Here is a 27,653-nt window from a genome sequence, read left to right on the forward strand (position 1 = left end):
GAGTAATAATACTATTAAGTATGAGTTAAAAAAACAGTAGTATATTTCAGCAAGCATCAATGCAACATTGCGCGTTATAAGACTGTGCTTAAAAATCAAAAATCTAATTTGCAGCATACTGTAACTAAAATTTTGCAGGTTTGTAAGTAGAGTAGGAAAAGACAATGATAAAATAGTTTGCAAACAACAAAGTATATTTCAGACTGTACATAATCACATTTTAGTTACATATCAGCACATTGGTCCCAGAGCATTAAAAATGGTTGGCAGAAAACACTAGTGGTCCAGTCTGGTCCAGCATTATGTCTACCTGAGAGGGTACAAACACTCTGCAAATTAATTAAGCAAAACTTAACTAGAGGAACCTCCTCATAACCTCTTTTCAGCATAAATCTGTTTACCATTCTGGGGAGACAGAGGAAGAGCAAAAAATCTAACATTGCTGTGGATGTTCTTCTCTATACAAAGATCTAATCCTCCCAAATTCTGCAAAGCTCTGTATGATAGCTTCTGAATTTTTTTAATCATACTATAAATTTGATTCTGTTAAAAACATTTGCTATCATCATGCCCATATTCTCAGTCTCTTAATTTTATCTGTAATTACCTCTTGCTTTTGTATTATAAAAAAATTCATTCATGTATCATTAAATTAAAACACTGTGTAGCAACTTAAGGTCTTCATCTGTCCCACCTTCTAGGTTGGTTTGTCCCTGTTCACTGGGCAGGTATGTTCATACACAGATTCCTAAAACAATTACCTCTGTTCTTACTGAAATTCAGAGTCGGTGTGCTCAAGTGGTAGCAACTGCTCATTTTAATGTGCCTCTTCATTTACTCAGGTTAAGATTTGCTTTAACTTCTCAGCCTTTTCTACTGCCCTGATCAACATAGGTGCATAATTGAATTAAGTTACTCTGATGCTCACCTTTTTCAAATAATTACTATTTTTAAAAAATATCCTAGTAAAACACTTGGCAACTTAACATTAAATAACCTCACAAAAACATCTATTCTTTCTATTTTTGTTTAGTTTTGCTTCTAAACTAGGTCCCAACCCAAAGACTTTGTTCACAGCCCAATAATTAATTAAAAAAAGAATTTTTCATTCTTTATCAATTTTCTGTGTTACAGGAGCACAATGTCTACTGCAGAAACCACTCTAAATTCCTATTCTGGCAGCAATATTTATTTTTTATTTACTTATATCAGACAGGGAAGAGAGATGAAGGGTGGGCTCAATTTGGTTTTTCACTTTGTTCATTTATTTATTTAGTTTTAAATAAATCTCTCATCCCTTCTCTTTTTTTGCTGGTACATAAAGCAGCTGGTACAAACCATAAAACTTTCTGGTCTAACTGTTAGGATCACATATATCTTTTAAAAGCTCTACAGTGACATTTAATTCCCTTTGGAGTTCTGATACAATAGCAGATTTAAATGAGTGAACACATGCTTTGTTAGCAACAACACAGCTACTTCTGTACTGTATTGTCCTGAACATGAGGCATTTTTTCCCTCGGAAGAAATCCAATCTACCTTCTGCACTTCTGAACCATATTTAACTAGATAGGTATTGTACGTTTGTTTAAAAGTTCTACCTCTGCTACAGCCAGTTAATGTAGCCATTAGCTTACTTGATGCAATTCAAGCACAGCCTCTGAGCAATTTAACATGTCATAATGGGAAAGGGATGTAAGCTCATGCGGCTCCCTACCCTCTTCTCCCCACAGCTGCATCCCATAACTTTAGCATTAGTTTTAAATGAGTGATGCAAATTCAGTCACATTAGAGCCCATATTTGGTATACACCATTGGAGGGAAACATGCTTCAGGCCAGTAATCCTCAAGAAAAGTATGCTGGCGAGAATGAATATTAAGGATATCAGTTTGAAAAAATAAGGACTCTCTACATGCAGGCCAGTGTGGTACATTCCTAACTTCTCTCAGAATTTTTTGGATGAATATCCGTGACCAGTTTGATTCTCTCTCTGATTATGCCAGTATAATCTTGTTCAATATCTTGACCTTGACTTATTTCCTGTAAAAGAAGGCATCTTTTCTGCTCTCTAAGGTGCAGAGAGAAAGGAAAGAAATTCATGCAGAAAAATCATTTTTATTTCCTGCAGTGTTCCTACCCTTCTCAATTATTTATCTTGCAAAATCAGTAGATCCACTGAGCTGTAAGTTAAGTTTCTGATGTACTTAAAAATGAATTGCATTATTTAAATTCCACTAGTGCATGTTCTCTTCATATTCTATTTTGTCCTTTTTGATGTCTACTTTGCATGCTTTTTAATTCCACAGGCATTTCAATAATTTGGCAGAGATAAAAGTGTTAAAAAATTTTAGTCGCAAGTAACTTGGAAACACTTAAGGCTAAACCACTCATCATGATTGTCTACCTTATGCAGATCTCAAATAAATGATCGCAAATGCAATGTAGCCAATCATATTCAAGAAACTTGTCCCCCCAAAAATCTAGAAGTCAACCACATATGACACTGAAATCCTAACAAAGAGCAAAATAAAATCAACTGTGGAAAGGTCTTAAAGTCATTGTTATTTTCAGTTAAAAAATTAACATTGGCATAGGAATGGATTCATACACCTAATACCAAAAAATGGGAGAAAAATCTTCTGGTAATGAGAAATGGTAAACAGACTACTTGCTTTGTTCTATAGCTGCTGCTAACTGCATTTCAGAGTAATGCAATATACAGGAGTAAGTCATAAGATTCAAATTAAATGCAGAAAACAAACTAAATATGTAAAGATTACAATCAGACATCAAATGTATGGGCAGGAAATTTAATAGTGTGCTGGGCTCAATATCTCACAAGATTTTTTTTCCACTATTTTAAAACTTGCAGTCATTCAGAATGCTCTAACCATATTACATAAGTCATTTATTGCAGAGAGGGGATAGGAGAGGTCAGTGTTCATGTCCCATAGCACATTTACCTTTCAGTGCTGCTAGATTCTTCTGAGGCAACTTCCTTGCACGTTATCAGCTTTCTTTGAATGGCAGGTGCAATACCTTTTAGAAGCGAAGTTTTGTGCTTACCTATTGAAATATCATTATGTGGAAAAATTGGGAAAGAATAATGATTTAGCAATAAAAACAAACTTGCATATTTCCATAGAATAACTTTTTAACAAAAAACATTCTTTAATAGGAGATATATATTAATTTGGATTTTCACTGCTCTAGGTTAAGCAAGCAGCTTATGCTCTCCAAATTACAGTATATTTCAGCAAACCAGCATATAGAGATAGACCTTATTAGCTTAGCAGATGGTTTTATTTTTAAACCCAGTACACAAAGATTAAGAGTTCAAAGCTTAGCAGAACCATTTACAAGTAATAGGACCTTAAATCCTGTAGAAAAATAATAACAACAGCTAATGAGGAAAAGGGTCTGATGAATTTTATAAGAACTTGGTTTTCGAAACGTAGCACACCAGCACAAACTTTTATTGAGCAAAATAGCTTGACTGACCTCTAATTATAAGCACAACGCAGACGGTAGCTGTAAGACTAAAAATCCCTTCAATTTCTTCAGAGATAATGCACTCCATTAATTCATTTAAAAATGATCTGTGGAAAAAAATAAAGCACAGAGTTTGTAAAATATGTTTCTTTCAAAATAGAACACAGCTTTGTGCTTAGAACAACTTTGTGATTATACTACCCTGCCACCACCAGCTTCAGCTACCCTACCAGCTTCAAAGATATCGTACAGGACAAAGCAGTATTTATGGGTGATTGCAAATTATATTGCTTCTTCTGGAACTACCAGAACTGTAGAGTTAGCAGAATGGTAAATCGCTTGGGAAGAGAATAAAAGAGTTTGTACACAGAACAGATAGCAGTAATCAGAAATGAAAAGCTTGTAGGCTATTTTAGAAAGTCAATCTGTGAAAAACTACTGGTTCTATAGGTATACTGGAATTTATTAACTCAACTTATATGCATTCTGTTGAAGTTAAAAAAAAAAAAAAAATTTAAATGACCCCAGTGGACTGTTAATAACTACTCCTTCCTCTAAAACTATTACTGCTTGTAGCCCAACTAGAACCTACAGTTTAATTAATATTTTGGTCTAAAATGTGCATCATAAAAGTTAAATAGAAGTGTTTCCAATTAAAAAACAGTGAAGAACGTTTACAACTAACTATAACCCTGAAACATTTCCAAACCACATCTTAGATACTGAGAACATGGAAGACTAAGAAAATAAAGCAAACAACTGTTCGTTGCATAGGCTGAGATAAATACTAACTATAAACGTATTTATCTTCAGATACTCTGTTTTAGCAAGAGGTGATAGTACTACCAGCAAACATAAAAAATTATTTCAGGACATATATTAAATACATTAAGAAAAATGAAACAAGGGAGACAGAAAGAGGTCTACCAACCAAACCAAATTGCAATATGGAATAATCCAGTAATGCAGAATAAGACCATTAATCTGTCACTTTCACTAATCATTAATTGGCATGTTATTGTTATTAGTCTTTATGACAAAGATAATAAATTTAACACAGAAGTAATTCTCATAAAAACAAGAAAAAGGGAAAGTGCAAGAGGGATAAAGCAGCAGATGGAAAAGATCTGTAATCCTCACACTCCCCAGACCGGAAGACTAAATGATCATAATGCAGCTGTGAAGAACTATTCTGTCCTACAGGGGAAACTCAGAGCAAGTCTGTGGCGCTAAACTCATGCAGAATGAACCTTTTAAAAACAGCTTCAACTTTAATGGCTCTTCAGTCTTTTACTGTGCTAAAATATGAAAATTAAGTTTTCAGTTAAGAAAAGAACCAACCTCCATTTGTGAGTTAACTTTGAAGGAAACTAGTAAATAAACTTTGTAGAAGCTCAACTACTGCTTGAAAGAGCTCAGAAAGATGAAACCTTTTTAGGATCTGACATCACTATTTATGAAGTTGCTCATACATTACGTTAGTCCACAATGATATAATAAAGTTAATCTGCCCAAGTATTGAATCCATTTCATATCACTCTTAAATTGCTGATTGATTCGACTCCAACTGGAGTTTTGACTTTATCATTATCACTGTTTAGTTCAGTAGGAACACTATTTAGTTCCATTAAGGAACACTTCAATTTTATTTATCTGTAGTAAGACTTACTGCAGGATCGATGCAGACACTTCCCCGCCCCTCCCCACAACAAGGGTCATATGAGCCTGATGGCAAAGATAAAATAAGAATATTTCAGAACAATAAGTTGTTTCCAAATACATGTATGTGAGAGAGAAGTAATTAGTTCCAATACTGATAGTTTGTCACTGAAGGGCAGCAAAGGACACGCACAAATGGCCAAATAATGCCAAGTCACTCAGTACTGTAACTGGAATGGGGACTGAGATTCAATGCTACAGGAGTGTTTAATATAGTAAATCAAAACAGACTGCAGAACCTGATGCAAGATGATTGTGTTTTTGCAGTTTAGAAGCTTGCATTGGATTCTTTAATGTCAAAAGCTCTGGCATTAGTATGGAAAACAGGGATTATGCCACTAATTCCTGAAATGCTGAATGATTTACTGCTGGAATCTTTGATTTTGACCTATTGATACAGATTAAAAAGAAAAGAAAAAAAAAAAACTGGCCTTAAAAGCAGTTTCAGTCCTGAAGCACCAGTGCAACCAGATATGAATCACCATCTAACTTAGATGATCTTTGCACAAAAAAAGATACGTACTAGAACATATGTTTACCAGAGTACTCAGACACAATCTGGTCCAAACTAGCAGTTTTCTCCTGCAAGAACGGACAAGATTCTTCTTGACCACTACAAGAAAAGGCTTCAGAGGAATTCATTGACTTTCTGTGTCTCTGTTCAAAAGAACAATACAAAGTAGCTGTGCTTCACTGAAACAGAAGCTCCATGGACAGCTGCCTCACAGAAAAACAAGATTTAGATTAGGAGACCTACTGCTAGACACACCTTCTGGAGTCTTTTGTTTTCCCGTGAAGACTTAAAGTACTGAAGTCTGGTTGCATAAACAAGAATTAGAAAAGCATTTAGGAAAACAAACCAAAACAATTTGTGGCTGCAGAGACAGGAATATTCTATGCCTGACAGATGAGTTAAGAATAGTTAAGAATAGGAGTTAGTTGTCTTAAGACATGCAGAACCTAGAGCTGCTAAGGAACAGATATTAGCCCCTTGATTATTCAAAATAATTCTGGAGTATAAACAGTCATGCAAATAAAAACTGTATATAAACACATTAAGCAAAGCAAATGATGAAATTCACTTGCGACAATTTTAACATATATGCAGGAGGGTATCTCCTGCATATATATAATTTAAAAAAATAGTTTAATTCTTTTTAAAAAAAAATACTTAACCCTACTTTGGGAATTTTTAGGACTCAGACACTTCAAGCGTGTTTTGAGTTTTGTGATTTGTATACAGCCTTTACTACAATTGTCACCCCATTGCAGATTTTCAGGTTAAAGGATTAATGCTGTTTCTGGTAAATATTCTCTCATCTAAATACCTCTATATTGAAATGACCTGCATTTATATGTACCTTATGAAAAATGCAAGCCAAGAAGTGTGTTTAAAGAAATCAAGATTTCAGTTCAGTCTTGTAAATAACAGGATTTTTAGATGAAGTTAAAAAACAAAATAAAACAAAACACAGTCACCACACCTAACCCCCCAAATCAACATTTACAAATAATGTAACAAGAGAAAGGGACTAGTAGTCCCTGAAGTACTTGAAGCAGTGAAGGTAAATTTAGTAAGCTACTGATAGTATCTAGTTACTCAACACTTACTACATTTTAGATATTAAGTCTTTCTTGACAACATAATGCATTCCATATCATTACCAGTCTTGGAATGGAGAAACATTTACCTGACAATATCAACTGACTTCATAATTATGGCCATTAAACTGCTCGAAAGAGGAGGGAGGTCTGAAATAGTCTTTGGCATAGCTACGTTTCCATCACTGGAAGCCTGAAAACCCAAAAAATTAACAAGTCATGTATATTAAGAAATATATGCACACAGATAACATTAAAGCAAATCTAAATTTCAGTAATTACACATGTTCACAGGTATTTCTTTAATGCCCTTAATCTAACTGTGTAGTGTCAAAACAAACAAAACAAATTTAAATTAGGAAGGCTAAAACTCGAACAAATAGTGTTTGTACCAAAGGAAACATTCTCCACCGTTGTTCTAAATAGAAGTCTCATTTAACTACGTTGCTGGTTACAAGTCATAAAGGCATTGCCTACTCAACACAAATTAATAAACTCTGTGACTGCAAGCTTATGTATGCACACATAATTTCTAAAAATAATTTAGATTACAGTGATTTCCTGATTCCCTGTGCCAGCTTTTTTTTTAGTATCAAGTTCCGAATTTGGCAAGTATCCAGGAAGTATTTAGCTAGAAATTAAGTTTTAACTTAGAAGTACAATAACCTGAGGGCAGGGAAAAATCTAACTCAGAGGAGTTACCTGCAACGAGCATTCATAACCTACAGTTATGAATCTGCAGTATCATTCAAGATTATAAACTTTTACCCCCACAACATCTCGAAAGAGCATGCTCACAACCCCACAGTCCCACAGCTGACACATTAATATACGCAGGTAAATCTCCAGCACCATTTCAGTTCTCACTGCAGTGCAGATTTTGAGCAGCATCTCTGTGGTACTCTACTATTTGGCAACCGATTACTGCTCTATTTATGGCATATCTTGCAACCACAGTTAAGAGCAGAACCTGTTTCTACTTGTTCTCAAAGCTTCCAATTTTATGAGTAGTATTAGCTCCTAATGCTACGTGCATTAGGAGTAGGCATTTGGAGTGTTACCCCTTTTTCTTCAGGGGACAGCAATGGTCCCCTGGAATTCTTGGGACTTGCAGCATATAGAATAACCTCTCTACATATTCTTTTCATTATTAGAGCTTCCTTCTTGACTTTCCAAAGAAACTCTGCTCAGATATTCAGAATTCCTCTAATATCACAAACCGAGGGACCAAAAAGATAGCAGTATTAGAGATAGCTCTGTACCGAAGCAGAGATTGCAGAAGTGATCAGTGCCAAGCAAGACGCTAGCCTGCTTTGGACTAGGATTACAAAAAGCTGCTTTTAATAAAACCTTAGGGGATAGTTCCAAGACTTGGTACTAGAGTCTTTCAGAGTTGCAGTATTTCACCTCCGGGGATCTCAAGTTCCCCACTGATGGGTGAGATGAAGCAAGATTAGTTTCTATTTGTGTGCAAACAACACAAATTATTTAATACCTATTTAATGTTTTAGCATCATATTTTCTAGCTTAATTAGAATCTGCAGACAGAATAGTCTTGCATACAACCACTATGACTTTTCAGAAGCAGATGAGGTTAGACAGACAGGTTTAAGGTGCATTACTACTAAAGACAGAAATTAAAGATCAAGGTTGAAAATACATCTTTGTCTCTCAAACAGCCATCTCTTGAAGTGAAGGGAGAAGAAATCTCAAATCTTCCAATAATCAACAAAAAACAGATAGTTTTTGAGATTGCTTGAGTATTCTTAAACTATTTCAGCAAGCTCTTCTCTGTGAAGATGATATGAACACCAGCAGGCAAAATATGGATCTAATGAATACACCAACAACATTATAAAAGTTCAACATTTGGAAAATGTTTCACGGCACTCCAAGAGTGCCTAATTTTCAAATTCTTCTGGCTGCTGTTTGAGTTAGATAGTGAACTAGGCACCAGGACAATTTTAGTGTTCTTACACTGCTGTATCCATAAATCTAAGAGCTGCATTTCAATATGAAATTATGGCATATAAAATTTCCTATTTGTTCCATGACAAAACACACAGAATCTTTATCTGTAGTAGAAAAAAAAAAAAAAAAAAAACCACACACTTTGTGAATATAGCTCCCATAGTTCCATTAACATAGTTCCAACATAATGTTAAAAAACGAACAAATATAAGAAAAAAGAAAAGTTAACGTTAACTTTACCTTCTGTAGCACATGATTTATCTCTGCTACTACCGCAGCTAGGAGAGTTGAGATTACACCGTGGTGAACTGCTGTGTAAGTTGAATGCCAGCACTGGACTGTGTGTATGAATTCTCCAAGAGGCATTTGAATAGAGTGAATCAACTAAAACCAAAGAAAAACAGATCAGCTGTTTGAGATTACTTGAGTATAATTAAAATATTTCTGCAAGCTGTTCTCTGAACAAGTACAGATCACACCTTGAAAGCTATTGATATATTTCAGTCATCCAGGATAAGAGGGGGAAAAATCAGCAGCATGTGTCAACAATCTTAAGTTTGAGAAACGCAAAGAAATTCCCTAAAACAAAGTCTGAACCATAAAAGAACTGAAATGTTTTTTCATAAGTCCTGAAAAGACGACCATAAGATTTTCCAGAATTATCCACCCATGTCACTGTCATCTACTGTCTGCTTTAAAATATAAGAAGCTGACTTTTCTGTGAAGATGGGAGGGTCTGAAGAACTTTTGGACAGAATCCATATATTGATGCTGAGGGAATTCAGACTAAAAGAAATAAATAAAAGAGCCACAACCCCTCCCTCTCCAGACCATAATATATATCTAAATTTTTTGCTCTGTATAGAGAAAGTTCTTTTTACTTATAGGTAAGGTTAAGAGTCTATGAGTACTAGGGTCGTTCAGAATCATTGGTAACAGAATGCGTTGTTCTCTGCTTTCTAGTTTTTCCATCGCTACTAAACAAACAATGGTTAAAAAATAATTCTTATTAAAGTAAACTTAGCATAATATTAGAAAAATTAACTGAAAATACAATCAGCTGTCTATTGGAATAATAAACTCAAAGTGTCTATGTATAACACCAGTTCACATCTGAGTAAAAATGATGGATTCATCTACACATAGGTAACAATTTTAAGGACAGTATAATACCTGAAGCCCTTCTTCCTGCTGTTTCTTGAGCCTACGTGCCACACATTCTAAAACTTTCTGGAAGACAGTCTGAACAGCATGGAGAAGATCTGCCATTTCATCTGTGTCAATATTCAGAGTCAAAGAAGCTTCAATAATTTCTTTAAGAGCACACAATAATACTGGAATACAAAAGCCACCTCTCTCTAGAGAAACAGATAAATGATACAATATAAAAATTTTAATAAGATATTCTTCAGGTACAAGAACAGCAATAGTTACGATCTAGTGTAAATGATATCACGTGTAGCTTCTGAGCCTTGTAGCTGAAATTTTCATACAGTTTAATCAATATTCTATCAAGCGTACATGAAAAAGCCAGTGTCTCTTAAAAATTCCAGGAGCACAGGGATTCAATTTGTAGATTTCTTCAGGAACTGAGCTTTAATTCTGTCTATATTGTAGATATAAATTTCCGAATGTGAGCCAAATTTAAATAGCCCTACGATGTCTTCTAAAGTATACTGATTTTTTATTAACCAAACTACATAGTAATAACTGGCATCTAAGAGCAAGGAAGAAACATTAGTAATAACAGTTATATGGTTCTGGATTGCTTCTCTGCTTGTTTTCAGATTTCTGAAAAGCTGTCTTGACTTTTGCCCGTATTCTTAATGCAAACATAAGTGTAAACACCATTTTTAGAGAAACAGAATCCAAAAGGATAAAAGCAATACTTCTGTTAATGTAAGAGAAATCAGTTCAGTGTATAAGGAGATATTGAGATCAGCACAAAATAACTTACCTGTCTGTATAACTGAAAGCGCCATATCTAAAAAGTGTGTTTGAAACTTGAGACTTCCAAGGCCAACCATTATGACATCCTTACACACTGTCAGATAGGCCTAGAAAAGAGATGCAAAAATCTATCAGAAAAAAAATCACATAAAGCAGCACTTCAATAATAATAAATAATAAAAAGAAAATAAAAACATGAAGTTAAGAGAATAATTTAATTATCCTTTGCATTTTGAAGCCACATTGGGGGAGGGGGGAAGTATTTCAAAAACATCACAGTACTAACAGTCTGGTGAGAAATTATACTGGAGAAAAATCTATACATTTCATGGTTTGTTATTCCGTTTCACTTCCATATTCCAGAAGACATAGCTCAAGTTATACATGAAAAGAATTCCTGCCTCACAGCCCTTCAGCTTTTCTATGCTGCATAGTTCCACAGTCCGGCAGAGTAAGCATGTCTGTCCTCTCCCAGAAGGTAAAGGTACTACGACTCAGTGGAGAAGCATACTTAAAAAGTACGAACAATGGAATCCAGTGGTGAAGGCACCACTGCATAGTCTCTAACGGGATATTATTAATTATAAAAATATATTTCATGGCTTTTTAGATCGGGGACATTCTTAATATATGGCTAAGAATACAAAGTGTAATTTTCAGCATAATTTATAATATAGAAAAGATTAAATACACTGTAAGAGAGCAGACCTATGCTATTATTAAATCTGAATATTTCCTTTTGTTCCTTCTACCCATTTTTTGACAGAATTTTATGAACTCTAGAATAAATCTTTTAGAATTCATATTTATACTGGGGTTGCCTTGATAGCTGGTGTTCCTTGGACCTGCAATGCTTTGAAAAGTAGGAATTCTAAACAGTTTTCCAAATTCCTCCAAAAAACTCAGTTTCTCAAAAGCTGGTAAATCCTCTAGCTTTTTTACTCAAGCTTCAGATCAGACACATTGATAGTTAATATTTATCCTGGCAGAACAGGACATCTCTACCTATCTTGGAAATTAAAAATAGCGTACAAAAAGAGATTATTCCTGCATAGGCACACACCTAAATCTCATGCACTGGAAGACTATAAAGCAAATTTACAGACAGACTAGAGCAGAGAATTTCTAACCAGCTTGTATTTACATGAGCTCAGTTGTTCAAGGACACAGACTGTGACTAACGTTAGTTCAAACCTTACCCTTGACTGAAATTAGGAAAACGACCCATAGCTCAATGCTGAAATCCACCCTGGTTTAAGTGATGAGTCAGGGGAATGTAATAGAAGACAATCAAAAAATAGTTTAAAAAATAAATAAATTACATATTCAAATGCTTTCTGTGAAGGGTAAATGAAGTTAAGGGATAGGATACTTAAGAGATACTATCAGTGGTGATACCAAGGTTCGTGTCAGAGGACCTATCACAGTTCTTTTCTCATTTTGTATATCTGAATACAAGAAGTCACCAGGCCTGTGGGATGGTGCCTAGAAATTGGTGGAAAACACTGACAGCAGTACCAAAGGGGGGGCAGGGGAGAATCTTGAAACCAAGAAAAACTGAGTTACAAGGGTTTGATAATCCTATGTGATATGAGGAGACTGAACGGAACGAGGCAACAGAGATTTGGTTCAAGTGGAACAAGGAGATGACCAAGGGTCGCTCTCCGGCCAAAGCAGAGGCCTAAGAGAGTGTCCCCTCCAATGAGTCCCTAAGCACAACATGCATAAACAGCAAAGGGCAAAATTCAGTAACAGACCAAGGAGAGAAGAAAAGCGGGATGGGAAAGAATGTGATATGTTACAGAGAAAGTGATAGAGAAATCTAAGTGGAAAAAGGAGAGACAGCCCAAGCCCCTCTCATTACTACTGTATGAAAGAAGCTGTTGTAACTATTCTATGGACAACATTTTGAGATGGACAAGGTCTGCTATTTGAATGCCAGCTTTGTTACCAAATATACACTCCAAATAATTAAAATTAAAAAAGCACAACCAATACCTCATTCCAAGAAAACACAGTATACAGACAGGCGAGAAAAAAATAGGAGCTGCCTAACAAGCGTGTGGCCTGCTACAGAAGGCTCAACAGGCCCAGATTTTCTTATTGACTTCCAGACAAGTTACACAAGTTTTACACCTCAGTATCCTCCCTGTAAATAGTGACGGAAATGGGATTTAAGTTCTACTAATACAAACACATTCTGTGTTTCATTATTGGCTAGTCAAGTAAGATGTCAGATGTGTTTACTGGTTACAACTGCCTATGTTTTTTCTTACCAATAAAGTTTCATATTCATTTCAAATTCCTCAAAGTTCTCCTCTATTGTGCTATTCAATGCAGTGAATGCAGCAGCAGTGATTCTACCTCACTTCCAGGACCTACGTTACAGGAGAACAGTGCTGACACATCACTTAACTACATCCTGGTTTTCACGTAACTGATTTTCTTTGTCTTTTCAGAACTGTGGCTCCGTGACAATCTTAACTCTATGTTAATGTGATTTTCCTAAAGCTGTATAAGCATTACCCTCATTTAATATGAGACAGGAGTGACTAAAGAAAAGAATTACTTGGTGAGAACCCTAAAATTTAGGAGACCCAGGTTACATCGCCTGCTGTGCTAGAAGTTTCAAGTGGGGGTTTCTCACAAACGTGAAATATAAAACACACTTCTTTCTCACTTCAACAGACTTGTTGAAAAGATATATTATGCACTGTTCAGTGAAAAAAGTCTAGATAAGAACTAGGCATTGCTGACTCCAAGTACTTGATTTAATTGCTAACGTTAAGTGCTAAACACAGTAGTTTGTTTTGAGGTTAGGTTTGTGGTTGTGCTATTGGCACAATTGCTTAAAATATCTCAAGCTCTTTTTAATAGCTTTTAGTTATGTAATACCCCTTATATTTTATAAAGCATAACGCTTAGTGCTTACGTGTCACCAAACTTCAGGAATACATTGCTTTAGAAAAATTTCCAACAATCAGGACTGTGTTTCATTAGCTCATTTACTTACTGGGCTCCCAATATTCCAGTGCACTATAAGTATACAATTGCTGCACTTACTGCACATAGCATATGACTGGCATCAGTACAATTTAAGTAGTAAGAGACCTCTAACCTGGATAATTGACTCAGAAACATTACGGTGTTCTGAAATGCCATCCTCTTGACCACTTGCTAGTATAAAGGGTACAATTTGACTTTCTATCCAAGCACCTGTCTCCTTCAGAAGTGAAAAGTAATCTTTTCCTTCTTCAGAAAACTGGAAAAAAAAAATTAAAAAAAGTTTATCAAGTGTCTTTCCAAATCTTTTGAAAATGTACTGTCAGTACAATTTCAACAATTTCAATTTCAGCTATAATGTCGTCAGCTGTAACTTCAGCTTGTACTGAAAAGGTGTAACTATACCTTGTTCTGCAGATGAATACTCAACCTACAATAGAGGCTGAAGGCTCTTAGGCCAGTTGCTTGATTGCAGTTACCAGAACTTGTATCAGTCGCTTTCAGAAATGAGCCAAGAACCTCCTGCAATATCATATTTTGAATGATTTTAAATTTACATTTTTCAGAAAATACTCACAAACGTTTCTTGTCTTTTCCCATAAGTTTAAAAGATTTAAAAAAAAAAAAAAAAAAGCATCCTCTCCCAGAAACAGAAAAATTTTCAAGTACTTTCATTTTGCAGTGCCAAAAATAACAGAACCACCAAACAGTTGAGGTCGGAAGAGAACTCTGGAGATCATCTGGTCCAAGCCCCCTGGCTCAAGCAGGGTCAGCTAGAGCAGGTTGCCCAGGACCGCGTCCGTTTGGGTTTTCAGTATCTCCAAGGACCGATACTCCACAGCCTCTCTGGGCAAATTCTTCCTGTGTTCAACAACTCTCATAGTGAAGAAGTGTTTTCTTATGACATGATAAGAAAGCCTGATTTTCAGACTATTCCTTTCATGCACATGCTGAAAGTCAGGTCCCCTAAAAATGCTAAACACTAGACCACAAAATCTTGAGACACCTAAAAATTACAGGCCCCTTAAAATCTGCCAGCTGCAAACAATCTGAATGAATATACTTCTAGTTTAGAATATTTATCCTAAATATAGATAAAGAGGAAAACTCAGTCTGCCCTTCAAGTAGTCCAGTTTTCTGTATGGAAACTGTTACAATTAAAATCAAATTAACGTTGGTCCCAAGACCTCCATATGTTTCTACAGTTTCCCCTAGTTACGCACATTCAGAGGATATTTAATGCCTCAGTGTGGGACAATGCATGAAACAATACTGTTTTATTCTGATTCCTTACATACTAAACTTGCTATCTTTACTTAACTAGTCAAATATCCTAGTTCAAACCAGGGATGAAATGAATCAGTTAGTATAAGAAGGCTATTGTAATAACTCTGCTATTTTAGTATTATGAAAATGGTGGCTGAAGACAGAGTTGAAGAAGGGATAATGAATCTTTTTTTTTTTTTTATTCTTGCAGACCATTAATTTGTGTCAAGCAATCTGTGATGTTAAGCATTCTTTTGTAAGCGTTATTTATAAGGACAACGCTACCTTTGCAGCACTGAGAAGTCTCAAAAGCTGGTTCAGTTTCTTTTTAGGAACAGAGAGCAGGCAATCTCGATTAACAGGATGCGTCAATAAATATTCGATGTAATCAAGTGCTAATTCCGGCTTTGATCCATGCGTTACATGGATACGTACTCGTCGTTCTGAAGTTTTAATGCTCTAAATGAGAAGGAAGAATAGAACCAGTATAACACTGTTAATATGTTTAATTACAACTAATTCCAAAAAAGAATAAGGTAATATTAAAGAAGCTCCTTCTAAAAAGCAAAATAAATGTGTGACGCATTTATGCAATCTAACAATAAATTTCATTGACTTATGCACACCTTTCTTGGGGTTAGCATGTCAGACAACCAGTCACAGGCTAATTCCATAATATGTCCCACTTGACCCCAGCGACACAAGCAGTCTATCAGGGTGGAATATTTGCTTTCATCAGCTCCATTGTCAAGATTTCTGAGTTTCGAGATCACACCACAGCTTAAAAAAATGGAGATACATGAACGTTAATCCATTAGTGCGGAAACAATTCAAACATCAGATAAACTAATACCAAAAAAGATTCACAAATGGCTCCTAGAACATTTGCACCTCACAGATATTACTAACACACGAGATGCATTCAGTGGATTAATTTATCCAAACAGACATTTTATTTAATGAAACAGACATTTATTTGTGTCTCAATATGAGAAAAACTAAGAAATAGTCAACAAGAGATTTATTTTCATTGATGTTTTGGATTAAAAAAATGGTACCTGAATGTAGGAATAGCAGCAGGTGGCATAAAGGATGCCAGGACAATCAGTGGAATCATGCAACGATCATCCTAGGATAAAAAGTTATGCTTTGTGATGTGCATGTACAGATGAATACATATATGCAAAGTTAAAGAGCACTGAAAAAATTGTAACTACATTATCTCAAATTTAAGGATTTCTCTTTTTTCCCCATTAGAAACAGAACTGAAATATGCTCATAACAATACCTGTCTTGCAATCTGAAGCTTCTGCTTCATGTTCTTGAAGGACAATTATCAATAATCTTAACTTTCAGCTTTCTGACAAACTGTCAGAACTACCATGAGCTATTAATGGCTCCATTTCATTAAGAAATGCTGCAAAAGAAATAACCATTCCAGCTTACATATATCTAGCAGTGGCTATTTAATTGCACAACTATGACACCACCTAATTCCTCTCCAAGTAACTCATGTCTTAAATTACTATCCATTCCAACAGGAAATATAAAAAAAAGATTCTAAAGAAAAGAGACTCTCCTAACAGTGGTAATGTAAAGATACACTCTATAACACATCATAATATAAGGTACAGACCATGACATAGTCTCACTGGCTCAATTTTAGGAACTAAGTCTCTGAGATCTAGGCTGATTGCTCATTGAGAGAATATCAAAGAGACTGATTGCTAAAGCTGAATATCTCTTCTGCTCAACAAACCTATCAGAGGATGTTACTTTCTCTCCCAAAAATACTTTGGCATGGCTTTCACAATTTCCAAATGCTCTAGGGTATATCCATGCTGCAGAATATAGCAATGAACTGCTTCTACTACTAGATTAAACTAAAACTAGCTTGAATGAAAAGCCACAAACAAAAAGAGACCTCCACTAGAAAATCCTTCCAAATGCACTACACGTTGCAGCAGATACTATTAGTCACAGTCAAAACATAGCATCTTGAAGAATAACACCAGAACAAGTAAACAGAAGAAGGAGACTAAATTATGAAAATGACTGATATTAACTAACTGCATATATCAAATCCAAACAATAAATAAGTGCATCAAAATATTATTAGAGAGTAGAATCAAATAAAGAGAAATTAATCACAAGTAAATGAAAAAGAAGCCTCAGCTTCTTCAGCTGTCTGTTGCAGCAGCTGAAGAGAAACTGGATCGTACTGCCAGGGAACTGTTTTGGTGAAGGAGAGGAGGAAATCGTGTGGATTCTCATTTACAAAAGCACATTGAATGTTTTTTTCTGCAACGGAATATTTTAAGTTAATGATTTCCAAGAGGTTCCAAAAACATTCCAAAGGATGGATGCCTTTGAAGATATTACGAGGAGAGCTACTTTTCGCATAAGAAAATCTGTGTTGACTATTTAAATAACGGTTGATCAACCGGACTTTGAAATTAGAATGGCTTTTATCTGTTCGTGACATTCCAAGAAACTTGCCGTTGTTTATAGTTCACAGTAACAACAAAAAACCATGAAAGAACACTTAATCCCATGAAAACAGATACAAGACATAGACACTTACAAAACACATCTAAAAAAATCTTAAGCTGTTATAGGAAAATATAAGTTTAAATCCACGTTTTCTTTACCTTAAATACTTTAAAATATTCAGGAAGTACAGAAGCAAATTTTCTGATTGCATAATCTTTGGCATCTTCATTGTGTTCTAGTGCTTTGTGAATACTTCTCCAAAGAATTACAGTGATCTCCAACAAACTTGCCATGGAGGCCACATCATTTATTGACAATACGTTATTCAATGCCTGAAATACAAACACTTAGATGATATTACCCATTGTATTTTAAAATACAAATGCAGGTTAAAAAAATTCATGTATTCATTGCAAAGTGGTGTCGAGTTTGTTGTAGAACATGAAATCTATCATTTATTCTTATTTATTCTTAACCCATATAAAGCTCCTGCGATTTTGCTACATTAATTTTTTGAATATATTTGATTGCAAAGTCAAATAAATTTACAACAAGCCCTTGAATGCTTAAGTTACTAGAACTTATCAGAAAGTAGACTTTCTTACACTTATGTTCTCCTTTTCATTTTCATTATCGCCATCATCATCATCATTATGAAAACTCTCTTTCGTTGCTTTCTGGATGCAGGCATTCAAGCAGCGCCGAATAGTTAGCATCAATTTAGCTACATTTAAATACAATAAGAATAAATTAGATATTTACTGTTTATTCAGAATGTTATTAGTAAGTGCTTCTACATGCAATGCTAGAAAGTCATTCTGAAAAGCAGGCATCAGATCCAGACAAAGCCAGCAAAAAAGATACCAAATTTCCGGCTAAAAAAAAAAAAAAAGAGATATGCAAAAGTTTTTCTGTAGTCAGAAATGAGGAAGAAATGGCTAAACTACCATTAGGTTCTATAATTTCATTGTTTAAAAATTCCACAGATTAAAAAAAACAACAGCAGCAGCAACAAAAACTTACAGGCAAATCAGGATCACAGGAACCTCCTACATTAATCTGACACAGCTATTAATTTAGTGACCCAGATTCAAAACACCTCCTCAGATGTAAAGCCCAATTATTTAATCAAAGATGTAGTAACCTAACCATTGCACTCCTTAATGAGGAACTTGCCCTTAGATAAAGGTGAAAGGGTGATGCCCACTCTAGTGAAAGTATGACTAGTTGAAATACATCAGCACATATTATTTCAAAACCACCTAACAAAGGTAGAGAGGACTGGAGAAGAGGCAACAGCTTGGGCTTTGTACCCAAGCCACCCTGTGCTAATTATTTTGTATTTATGGTATCAGGACTCACTGGAAAAAAATTTTTTACTTGGCTCAATAGCACTCTTTTTCCAGAAAGTGATTATACTATCTGTGGTACGTACTGCTGTCAATGAAAGTCTCAAAAGCTTTTAATGGGGAAGTGGGCTTTTTAGATTTTCTCTAAGCAGCTTGAAAATACTATTGATCCACAAATCCCAGATAATCAGAGATAAATATTTTCACTTCCTATAGAAGCTTCCAAAGAAAGATCTCAGATCTCTTGAGACACCAGGGTATTTTATTTCACCATTTTTGCGTGATAAATAAATATTGGCTTAGATAGTTTTAAGGTATGTGGGAGGAGAAAGGGGAGAAAGACCAAACAAGTACATTGGCTACTGAGTATAGCACAGAGCATAAAAAACATTTTTGCTTTCTTCATTGTTGAAAAAGCCTAGAACTTCAGTCAGCAGGATTCACTGCTGGTGTCTAGAATTTCAAAAGTTACGAACTAAATTTATACTAAAAACAAAAAGATCTAGCAACAATGTCCTATTGCAAGCACTGTTGGAGAAAAGCCTCAAAAGGCAATCATATGGTGTGAAAATGGTATTTCCAGAGACTGATAATGTTTTGTACTTTACCTATATTGGTGGGGGCAGTATACTCATGAGCATATTGATAAAACTTTCTAGCTGCTGCTGAATTCATCTGGATTAGAGTAACACAGCGTTCACACCATACGTCTTCAGGCTGGTTAATGGGGAAGAAGGAGTTGAACAGGAGATTCACTATGCGCCGTGACACAGGCCGTGAATCAACTTCAAGACGAGTCAGAAGATGCTCCATGGGACAGATTTTCCAGAACTTTTTAAAGTGAGAAGAAGAAATTAAAGGAGGAGTTGGGGAAAAAAAGGGGGGGGGGGGGGGGAAGAGAGAGAGAGAGAGGAAAATAATACATTTATTAACAGTGTTTCCTGCATCAAAATTAATTCTCAACAAATACTTGTAGCAGAAGAGCATAAGCATTTTTGTAGTCTGGAGCTTGTTTGCGTTTTACTATACAGATAGATAATAATGTTAACAGATCAACTCATGACTGTAGCTGCTGGTCCATTAAACCATATCTGTATCAGCAAACTGCAGTAACTTTTTGCTATTACAAGCACAAATGGTGAAGAGTTAGATCTCAGTACAAGAATTGGAGAGTGCCTGTGAAGTTACAGACTAATGCCGAAATAGATATTAAAAACATAAGAAAATCATAAAAGTGATATGTAATCATATTATTAAGGGAAGATGTTTGCAGAGCATGTTTTTAAATAAACAGCAACAAAAGAACAATATAATAGGAAGCATGATAAGACTTTAAAGTCCAACACTTCCAGAACAACAGTCATCAAATGATACATCTCCTATCAGTTAATATGCAGGCACAATCTAGAATGAGGACAAGGTTCAGTGTCACAGTGATACTTCTGCCATTCCACCTCAGTTTTACCAATAGAGGAACATCTGGCTTTAGAACCTTCTGAACTTGAAACTTCAGGAAGAAAGCTTTCTTTCAGAGTACCGCCATATATCTGCAACTCTGGACTCTTCCTCTGCGTTACTGTTATACTAAATGTTTTATTTTAAGAAAAGAATAATTTATTGTTGAAACTGTTTTTTTTCCTTTCTCCCCACACAAATTGTCTTAAAAACACCATCTTCATAAAAAGGTATGATTACTATGAATTGAGAATTTGCTCTATCTAAATAGGATGTGTAAGAGAAAGAAACATCTTTACCAGACCTATGAGAAACCTGACAGTAAAAGAGCAGCAAAAACTAGAAAGACACCTTCCATTTTACAGGTGTTCTGTGGAAAAAAATACTAAATAAACCCAAAGACAGCTAGTAGAGAGATTTTCATTACGGTGTAAGAAACATTCTAGGAAGGAGGCACACCTGTCGGTCCATTCTGGCAAGTAAATTTACATACTTTTTCCACTCTTTCAAACTGGTGCTTTACATCTCTGTAAAGATGAAGAGACATCTGAAATGAATGCTGTGAGGTGAAACACTTATTTTAGGCTAACAGGGCTTCCTTGAATCTTGACGGAAAGAACTGTAGATAAGAGGAACTTTACAGGGTTCTTCCAGGAGAAACCGAGGAGGTCCCTAGCATGGTTCAGCCATACTAGGTCAAGGAGGATCATTAGGGAGATGCATTGCCTTATGCCATCAGGAACCTTAGAGAAAACAAAAGAGAGGGGGATAATTCAAGGTTCCCCAACCATGGCACCAAGACCGTTTCTCACAGGGGTCATGGGAAAAAAGAGCTGCCTGGAAAAAAATCCAACGTTGTGTATTAAGTATCAAAATGAGAACAGTCAGATCATGCAGGGAATAGGAAATACCAAAAGTCCCCATCCAATGCTCATAAAATATTCTTATGCAGATTATAAATTGAACAACATAACCATAAATGGCATGTCTTCATCATGTAAGCAGGTCACGCTGCAGTGATCTGCTCAGTCTTTCAGTTAGAAGAGAAAGTATCGTCTTAAAGTCAGTGAATTTAGTCATGTTCCAATGAACACTGAAACTGCTGTCAGGGCAAGAGCAGATATGTCTTAACTGGAATATTTGCTGTGTTGTTTTAACTATTGAAAACTTGAGTCTTCAATGACCATAACAAGCAAGGAATCAACTGTCTAATTAAAGGTAGAGGTGTATATCTTTAATCTAAGGAGAACTGCAAACATTACTAGAACATTACTGGAGACCTTTACTGCTGACGATATGAAAGATAATACCTCGCTCTTGTGGGGTTTGTCTCCATTTCACATTTTCTATGGATACGCCTATCAATGTATTCGGTTACATATTATGGAAGTAACAACCCTGCTGTTGCATTATTGAATTTCTTATTCTGAACTAGTGTGCAAGAAGCTGAAAGACCTCAAATTTTAAATGGCTTCCCATTTATTTTTTCGTACAAGCATATTCTGGAGAATTTGGAAGGTGCTGAGGGAAAGTCTAGTCTCAATATAATGTCTTTGAGAACCTGTGATCAAAGGTGGAACGCGCATATTTGGCAAGCAGGCAACTCTTGCATCAGCGATAGATGTGTTCCTTGGGCACTGCAGGCTTAAAACCTGACAAACAAACTGTTTATTCAAAGCTTAATTTCCCCCTAAACAACAGCAATACACTATATGAAGTCACAGATATGTATTTGCCTAGCACAAGATAACATGTCCTAAAAAGCAGCAAAATGCAAAACCATGACTAAAAATATAAAACTGAAATTAATAAACCATTAATAACCCAGAGCAGGAAAAGAAGCCAAAGGCCTATGCCTACAGCTGGATAGCATCTCTTTAACTAAGGGTCCACCACAGAATATAGATTTTTTTTTTTAAATATAAAAAAAATTTACTATAAAAAGAAACCAAAATGTCAAACTGTATACATTATTTTTACTGTTTGTCTTTTGTAGGTAAGTCCATAAAGATGTTAAGTGTTAAGCTTTTTACAAGGTGAGAGAGAGAATTCTGACTTGAGCTAACCAGCTGAAAGGAAGGGGGGCTGTACTGCTTGCCCTACCCTTGCATAGCCACAAGAGGGCAGGAAAGACAGGAACATGCTGAGACACAAAAAGATCTTGGGCTGAGTGCTTGTGATACCAGCACCCACTGGGTAAAAGCACCTACACACAGAGAAACACTCAACCTACTCCAAATCATAACAATCCCAAACCAAGAAAAAACGTGGAGGAAAGGAGAATAACGTATTTGTCTCGATTAGAAAGCAAACTTTCCAGTCTCTCTATAAAAGCCTCTGCCTTATTAATATTCAGATACTTCCTATAGGTAACTCCTTTAAGAAACAACTTTGGGAAGGCTGCAAGCTCACCATGACACCAGGACTAGTCATAATTTTTAAAGATTCTCTGTGTACACCATAACGTTAGTAGAATTTACAAAATGCTTCCCTGCTTCTACTTACCTTTGGATCAAAAAAAAAAAAAAAAAGAAGCTTTAAAATGGACAGAAATGGCTAACAGAGTATTGCACAAGTCTTAAAAATAAACTGCCATTTATATGCTTAAATATATAAAGAGGAGAAAAACTGCAATTAAAATTATTACTACATTTAACATGCATGTTTTCCTCTTCAGATTAAGGCAGCAGTCAAAGATATATTTTTAAAATAAATACCTTGGTTTTCATCTTCTGCTTGCTATCTATCTATCTAGTGTCATTTATCCTACCTTAGCAGCCTTGGTAGCCTTAATTTTCAGCAGCATATCAACAAAAGCCACTCGCACTTTCTCAGAATTGTCATGGAGACTGTGTTTAGCTGCTGGCAGGAGCTGTTCCAGTAATGGATGACTTAGTCTGTTGTCCAAAATTATTGGTAGACACTGCAAGAAAAAGAAATGCTAAATAAAAATATCAAAAGAGTAATTTACAAAAAGATGTAGCTAAAATTGCTGAACTGGACCATGACAGTTCTAGGGTTAAATAAAGTAGGGGCAGACACTGCTTGCATATTTTTACTGTAAGTAAAAGGGCTAAGTCAACGGCTGAGGTGACTCAAAATTTCCAGCAAACTGTGTCCCTTTCAGATGAGGCAACTTCAGCTTGACACTGAGGCAGTGATCTTGCCTCCTATCTGAGGGCTGAGTGTCAAGTACTTTTTGTGGCAGCAATAACAGCTCCTTAAACCCTGTTTACTTCAAATGACAAATGAGTCTTTTTTTGCCGAGTTACTTTTAACCCAGCTCTGCCTATCCCTAACAGTTTTAGTGGAGCAAGTGAGGAGTAACATGAGGATAGCACCAACTTACGGCTGAACTGAAACATACACAAAAATTATATAGGAAGACATAGCTTAGAGAGTTCACTTTTCTGTCCGAGAGGCTATTTATTTGCCAGATGCCAGAAAGCTGAAGATTAACTAATCCTAACATGGAACAACGCCCTGGAGAATGACTTTTCCAGAAACACAGTCTGCAATATGTTCATTCAAACCTCAGAAACATACAGTGGGGTAAAAAATCATGATGTAAACTTGCACGTCTAGGCATGAGTTAAAACCAGTAACACAGAAGCATACTGGGAGGCCCCTGCACACATTTTCAAATCTAAGCATAACTTCTAATAGCTAAGATTTATTCAATTATCAGCAATTTAAATTTATCAGCCAACAAGTGTGGGAATAGAAACGCAAAATGGCTGGGAATCTCAAAGCCAAACAGTTGCCGTTGCAAAGGGCATTTGTTCTTATATTTGTATAGCGTATGTATGTATGTATAGGAACTTCATTGCATAAATCATTCTGCAGATTAAGTCATGTCCTTAACTTAAGGTAGCCTATAACAGAAACCTGTGCTTCAATAAAATGTAAAAAAATGACAACCGTGATTTTAAATTTAAAAAAAAAGATTTACTTTAAAAACAGAGCAGCGAACATCAGTAGATGTTATATCATATGCCAGCTCTCCAATTAGTTTTTTCAAAAGATCAGCAAGAATTGTTGGAGGAATCATCTCCCAGTATTTGGATGTTATCTGACTAACTCCAAGTATCCCCGTAGAGCGGACAACTGGATGGGGATCCTCCAAGAGGTTCTAAAACAAACAGGAGAAGAACAATAACGTGAATATAGGCATTATTGTGACTCTACCACCATTTAACAATAAACTATCATGAACAAATAGCATTTCATTACCTTTTAAGCATTATGCAAACTGTCATATTATGAATTAAATGTAATACTAATATTTCCCCAAGCTATTTTATTATGGAGCAAACTATAAAAATTAAATTAGCAAATTTAACACAAAACATTGTCCAAGATTGTCGGTATTTCTGAAATTTGAACATTTAAAATAGTTTTTTTTTAAATGATCACTTTACAGTAAGTCTTGCATATGTGAGTTGATAAATATTTAGATTTCTGTTTACATACAAGTTTGTACTGGCCATTGTTTATATTCAATAACATAAAAACTTTGAAATTCATTTATCTGATGTTTACAGTTATAAAGGCCATACTGAGGATTTTCCCCAAAATTTTCTTAAGAAAATATTATACCCATTCTCACCCATCTAGATTGGTAAAGATTCAGATTCTTAGTTCTATTATACTTCACTTCAGAAATATGTAGCAATAGAGCACTAAGCTTGCATTGAATGCTTATAGATTAAATGTAAAGCTTTCTTCACCAACCCTAAGTAAATAAGGATCAAGATCCGTAACTCAGGATATAGAACCTTTCAGAAAGGTCCTTCATTCACAACTTACTAAGTAACTGTCACAAATATCTCCTTTTCAGAGGCGAAAGTGGTGCCATGTCATCAGGTGTCAATGTTTCTAGTATTAAATAAACCTAAAATATTTGTCTCTTTTTGTATTTTCTCTATCTCATGTCTGTATTCCCCTATGTATACTACTCTGAAACTCCACAACTTCTTTAACTGCAGCAACAGATTATTTTTGACTTAGCTTTGCTAGACGTTTCATATTTAACACATTCATTAAAACTTACAAAAAGTTCTTCAAACTGTTTCTGAATTTCATTGTCCATCTCTTCAGCGTCAAAATGGGGATCACGAATAGGAAAAGCGTCAACAAACAAAAATGCTGCATTTGATCGAACTTCTGAGTTTCTGGCCTGTCATAACGGAGGGAAAGTAAGTACAGACTTTTATTATCAAAAGGCACATCTGGCAAATAATGCTCTCCTAACATTTTTGGCAAGGTAATATTTCTAATAAATTTGCTAAATAAGTTTTTTAAAGTATGGAGAAGTTGCAGTAATATATGATTTTTTTTTGCACCTTACGTTTCTGCCCATTCAGTAAAACCTAGGTCATTAGTACATTTAGCTCTCAAAGCGTATTGACTTCAAAGATCCTGAAGAGTCACAATCAGAGGACAATTGCCTTCTATAGCTCTTAATAAGTTAAAAGCAGTTGGTCACCAGACATACATACTTTGGCATAAATCCTTAAAGCTGTTCTTCAGAATACAGGAATTTTGAATTCAAGCAAAGCTTTCACTGGTAAGTTTAAATATAGACAGGCAATTTCTTTGAAAAGTTCAAGCCTATCTCTTCAAGAAAACAGTATTTAGAGACTAAGTACCAGCAAGCCTGGAAAATAACTTATCCAACATAAACATATTCAGTTTTGCATCTATGCATATGAGTAATAGGACTGTCTTCTGAGCTCTAGGCAACGCATCAAATGTCTAAAATAAGTCTCATAACCCCTAGATATTTGATTGTTAGTAACAGTTTTCAATGTATTACACTGTTATCCTGGATGGGGACCCCAAATGTAAGAAAAGAAATTTTTAAATGTGTATGTAGACACTCAATCAGTGAAAAGTAATTGGCCCTGTTGGAAGAACAGATTGGAAGACTATCAGCAGTGCAATGATAAGACCCTGTGCTCAATTTTCTTGGAAGGAAGAGGAAAGAAAAAATTATGTTCAGATTTTGCATCCAAGTAAAAAAATAAAAATAAATAAATAAATAAAATAAATTATATATATATATATATATATATATATAATTATATATATAAAAATGTCTTCTAAATAAAAGCAAGCAATTGTGGGCTTAATCTTAATGGTAAGGTAAGAGACAGTTCAGAGAACCTCCTGATTATTTTAATCATTCAGTGTTCATCTTCTCATGTCATAGCAGACATTTAAATCAAAGGCAGAGAAAAGAAAAATCACACTGATGACCAGGAATATTTAGAACTACAGAAATAAATGGCACATAAGAACACAAAACAAATGAGCTTCAGTTACAATTTGTTTTGTATGTTCCTTCAGGTCTGGATCCTCATATGGAGGTAACATCTCTGGGTGGAATGAAAATATGTAACAATTTTTCTACTCAGCAAATTTAATATCAATTCTAAATTTAATATTACACAAGCAAGTAAAGTCCATCTGTAAATTCATTAGTTAAGGATTTGCGAATTTTACTCGATCTACCACGGATAATGTAAACAGTTAAAAATTAGGTTATGAATTTTAATTAAATCCTACAAAAAAGAAGAAAATCTTTTAACTTGGAGCTTGTCTATATTGAGCAATTAATGCAGAACAAGCTAATAAGTGAATCCAGAGTGAAATAGCTCTTCTGCACTACTATTTCCTGTGAAAATTAATTATTTCATGCAAGGTAGGACCTCGTCCTACCAGGGTGATTTCAGAAAGTTAATTTTGATAAACTTTATAAGTGCATTACACTGAATTCCCTTAAGCTCATTTCAATTCTGAATCACGTATCCACATTTTAAATTCTTACCTTTAATTAACCGGAATTTATCCCAAATGTCTTTGTATATTCAGGCTTTTATTACAGAATAAGTGTCCTCACCGAGTTAGAGTCAAATTCCCCTAGGACTTCAGATTCACATCCTATTTTATTCCACACTAACTTGCACACAGAAGTGGAGCCTTCAGTTATTTAAATGACTAATGATTCTTCCAGCTTTATGCTTGTACTATCTTGTAGAATTTTCAGAACTTTTTTATACAAGTATTTTAATTCTTTTGCTCAGTTCATTTTCAGAGTTTTCTTTTAAGTTCCATCAGTCCTTAGAGGCCTGTTAAAATTAACTAAAATACTATTTTTCCCCAGTAAAAGTTATTTTAAAAATCTTTAATGACATCATCTTTACAACAGCTTTAATTCTGGGAAGACTGGTTCTTGACTTTTTTGAGCTTGATAAGAAATAGCTTAATCACTACTTATCTCTCAATAAATATCCATATTTTTATATTTATTTTAACTTCTTATATTAACCAACAACAAAGGTATGAAT

At 35.1% G+C, this 27,653-nt stretch overlaps 1 protein-coding gene across 4 annotated transcripts in view; it reads right to left on the reverse strand.

Moving 5' to 3' along the window:
• NCAPG2 (non-SMC condensin II complex subunit G2) overlaps positions 1-27,653 on the reverse strand; it is a 54,042-nt gene that overhangs the window by 5,712 nt on the left and 20,677 nt on the right. For all 4 annotated transcript variants that reach the window (XR_011139533.1, XR_011139532.1, XM_068934289.1 and 1 more), the window contains exons 12-28: positions 25,355-25,480; positions 24,254-24,433; positions 23,072-23,224; positions 19,455-19,677; positions 18,103-18,221; positions 17,656-17,829; positions 16,063-16,133; positions 15,631-15,784; positions 15,290-15,463; positions 14,144-14,260; positions 13,854-13,997; positions 10,743-10,842; positions 9,959-10,143; positions 9,026-9,169; positions 6,904-7,007; positions 3,503-3,600; positions 2,965-3,067 (exon numbers count right to left, since the gene is read on the reverse strand). Coding sequence is in view for 2 of the 4 variants with exons in the window: in XM_068934289.1 (XP_068790390.1) it covers positions 2,965-3,067; positions 3,503-3,600; positions 6,904-7,007; positions 9,026-9,169; positions 9,959-10,143; positions 10,743-10,842; positions 13,854-13,997; positions 14,144-14,260; positions 15,290-15,463; positions 15,631-15,784; positions 16,063-16,133; positions 17,656-17,829; positions 18,103-18,221; positions 19,455-19,677; positions 23,072-23,224; positions 24,254-24,433; positions 25,355-25,480 (2,369 nt within the window). In the remaining 2 variants the exon portion in view is untranslated. The remainder of the gene's footprint in view (positions 1-2,964; positions 3,068-3,502; positions 3,601-6,903; positions 7,008-9,025; positions 9,170-9,958; positions 10,144-10,742; positions 10,843-13,853; positions 13,998-14,143; positions 14,261-15,289; positions 15,464-15,630; positions 15,785-16,062; positions 16,134-17,655; positions 17,830-18,102; positions 18,222-19,454; positions 19,678-23,071; positions 23,225-24,253; positions 24,434-25,354; positions 25,481-27,653) is intronic.

Source organism: Struthio camelus, chromosome 2 (genome assembly GCF_040807025.1).
Source record: "Struthio camelus isolate bStrCam1 chromosome 2, bStrCam1.hap1, whole genome shotgun sequence".
In the NCBI taxonomy this organism is placed as follows: domain Eukaryota; kingdom Metazoa; phylum Chordata; class Aves; order Struthioniformes; family Struthionidae; genus Struthio; species Struthio camelus.